The 2,753-nt window shown below is 44.1% G+C and overlaps 1 protein-coding gene across 1 annotated transcript in view; it reads left to right on the top strand.

Moving 5' to 3' along the window:
• LOC147012544 (complement C3-like) overlaps window positions 1-1,981 on the top strand; it is a 168,174-nt gene extending 166,193 nt beyond the window's left edge. The window contains exons 41-42 of the mRNA XM_085855693.1: window positions 1,048-1,183; window positions 1,669-1,981. Of these exons, the coding sequence (XP_085711819.1) occupies window positions 1,048-1,183; window positions 1,669-1,813 (281 nt within the window). The 3' untranslated portion in view covers window positions 1,814-1,981. The remainder of the gene's footprint in view (window positions 1-1,047; window positions 1,184-1,668) is intronic.
• The last annotated feature ends 772 nt before the right edge of the window (window positions 1,982-2,753 follow it).

Genomic DNA, 2,753 nt, shown 5'->3' with positions numbered 1-2,753 from the left:
AAAAAAATTAAAAAGACAAAGCTCACAAAATCTATTTATAAAGATCTCCACAATCGGTTTGGAGCAGGTCATTGTGTGCTGTTACACTGTCCAAATCACAAATTCCTGGCCCGACTACCACTGGCAGGACCAACGGTAAACCACCAGGCGTGTTCTCCGCCGAGAGATTGTTTTGGCAGCACCGATGCTCTCTCGAGCACAAAGCTGTGAACAGCAGAGGAATGGTCACCGACCACCGTGGTGAATTCCTAACAATCCCAAACTTAATACAACGAAACGAGCAGGAAAATGATTGGCTCATCCAGTCTGCATCCACGTTCCCACAGAACCAACGACTGTATGAACAGGGTACACAAATTTGGCATAATTTTTGGCCAGTTACTGCTTAAGAGGTTCCGTGTGCTCCCTCCCGTTACTCAACTCCTTCATCCTAACAACTTCCATTTCCTTTTTCCCTTGCTGTGAATTTTCTCTCAAATTCCTCATCACCTTGTCTCCCTCCCCTACCAAATACTTTCCTTTGTTTTTTGTTTCCTCAATTTATCCTTCCTCATCTCTGTGTATATATATGTATGTTCTACCTCGCACATCATTTCAGAAAAATAGACAGCACCAAGTGAATGATGCCAAAACTGGGCCAAGCAACAGACCATGCTCGTACAATCAGGCAATCATGCTTTTCCATTTTTTCGGGTGATTTTGGTTTTGCTTGCCGAGAAGGGGGCAAAATGCACGGTTTCATGAAAAGAACCGAGAAGAGGTTAAAGGCAGTTGAAGATGACACAACAATGGCAGTATGTCCAACACCGCAGGATTTACACAGATTTTTTTAAAGTACCCCGGCCATAAATTAAAAACGATCCACGGTCCTATCCCCTCCAAACTTTCTTTCCCCGTTTACCCATAACCTCCAATCCTCCTTTGTTTTAAATACATGAAATGTAGTCACAAGCACATTTCCTTTGACATGTCTCACCTCTCCCTTACCCGAATCAACTTCTTCCATTTGTGTTTGTGTCTATTGCCACACCCCACCCTGGTTGGCAGACAAAGACCAAAGTGCACAGGCGGGTGCAGTTCGCAAGTTAATCGTCCCAGAGTACTGCTGGAAAACCTATCCGCAAATTAAAAAGTTCTACCTGGTGATGGGTCAAGACGGAAGCATAAATGATGAACAGGGGAGGTAAGGCTTGATGGGGAAAGGTGTTTTGACAGTATAATGTATAATTATGATGCAATGAAAATAAATAAAACACCAAAAATAAACGTTTGGGAGTTTGAATTTTCAAAAGCAGGGCAAGGCATTGATGTGTGCGTCGTCCATCGGAGGGACGTTAAGCTACAGGACCTGTCAGCCAGCACCGGTTGGTGGTGGACACCAGAGATCCTACGGTGCCTTTCAGGAAGTGTAGGTGAGTTATCGCCGGCATCCTGAACAAATTACAAATTGCAGCCCAAATCACCTTCAGTTGAATGTCGGGCATAGTCGGCTGGTTCGTGAAAAACTTGGGCCAAAAAAACATTCCCCAACTTATTCCACGAGGGTGGGAATAGTTGACATTTGTTTTATTGAGCTTTCTGCTTGGTTGCTGGGACACATATCACACATTTAGTCACCACAATCTCCTCTTGGGGTTACATTGATATCCTTTTTCCCCGGATGTGCAGGATGCAGTACGTACTGAATGGCCGAAGCTGGATGGAGTTGTGGCCAGCTGCGGGCCATTGCACACAAAGCGACACACACAAAAAATTTTGTCAGGATCTTGAGACCTTCAGTGTAGATTTCCAGGCCGAAGGCTGCCAAACATGAGGCCTGCCTTGGTGCTCGGATGAACATTCAATTTCAGGAACGAATGAGATATTTCTGACTGGCAATGCCTTCCTTTGTTTGTTGTTGTTTTTTTATTATAAACGAGATAATTCAGGGTAAGTGTTTCAACATTGTCAAACAGTTCAACAAATAAAGTTCTAAATGTTCCATATCCTATTTATAAAAATAGTGCGGGCCCGTAGATGCGGGCACGTAGATGCGTGTCCGTAGGTGAGTGCCAGTATGTGCAGACCTCTCTCTCGCCCCCCACTTTCATCCCCCCTCTCTCACCCCCCTCTCTCCCCCCCTCTCATTCCCCCTCTCTCACAGATATTGGTCGACAGATAAATGGCCATAACTTGGGAACCGCTCGTCCGATTAATATCAAACCTCGAAAAGGCACATACTCAGGTCCCCAGCAATATTCCTGGCAAGTTTCAATCAGATTGGACCGTCAATCGTGCAAAAAATAAATAAATAAATAAACAAACAAACATTAATTGTGACGTCATAGCACCATGTCTTGTCAATGGTTGACAGATAAATGGCCGTAACTTGGGAACCGCTCATCCGATTGACATCAAACCTCGAAAAGGCACATCTGCGGGGCCCCGGCAATATTCCTGGCAAGTTTCAATCAGATCGGACTGGCGATCGTCGAGAAACGGCAGTCGCAGACAAACAAACAGACAGACAGACACACATAGATTGCTGGAATTATAGATACTAGTATGTGCCCGTAAAAAAAAAAATAATAATAATAATAAATAAATAAACCACACATGCCGTTTCTTCGCTCTCACGTGCCCGTACGTGCGTGACCCAGAAGTTCGATATTATTCGCAGTTACGATTATTCGCAATTTATTTTTAATACCCAATTATTCAATTAGCGCCAACAGATTTTACCTTTCCGCAATGTCGTGGCAAGGAAAAACAAG

The sequence above is a fragment of the Eptatretus burgeri genome, chromosome 14 (assembly GCF_056783735.1).
Source record: "Eptatretus burgeri isolate ZD-2024b chromosome 14, Ebu_testis_v1, whole genome shotgun sequence".
Lineage (NCBI taxonomy): Eukaryota > Metazoa > Chordata > Myxini > Myxiniformes > Myxinidae > Eptatretus > Eptatretus burgeri.
This window is presented reverse-complemented; position numbering and strand designations above follow the sequence as displayed.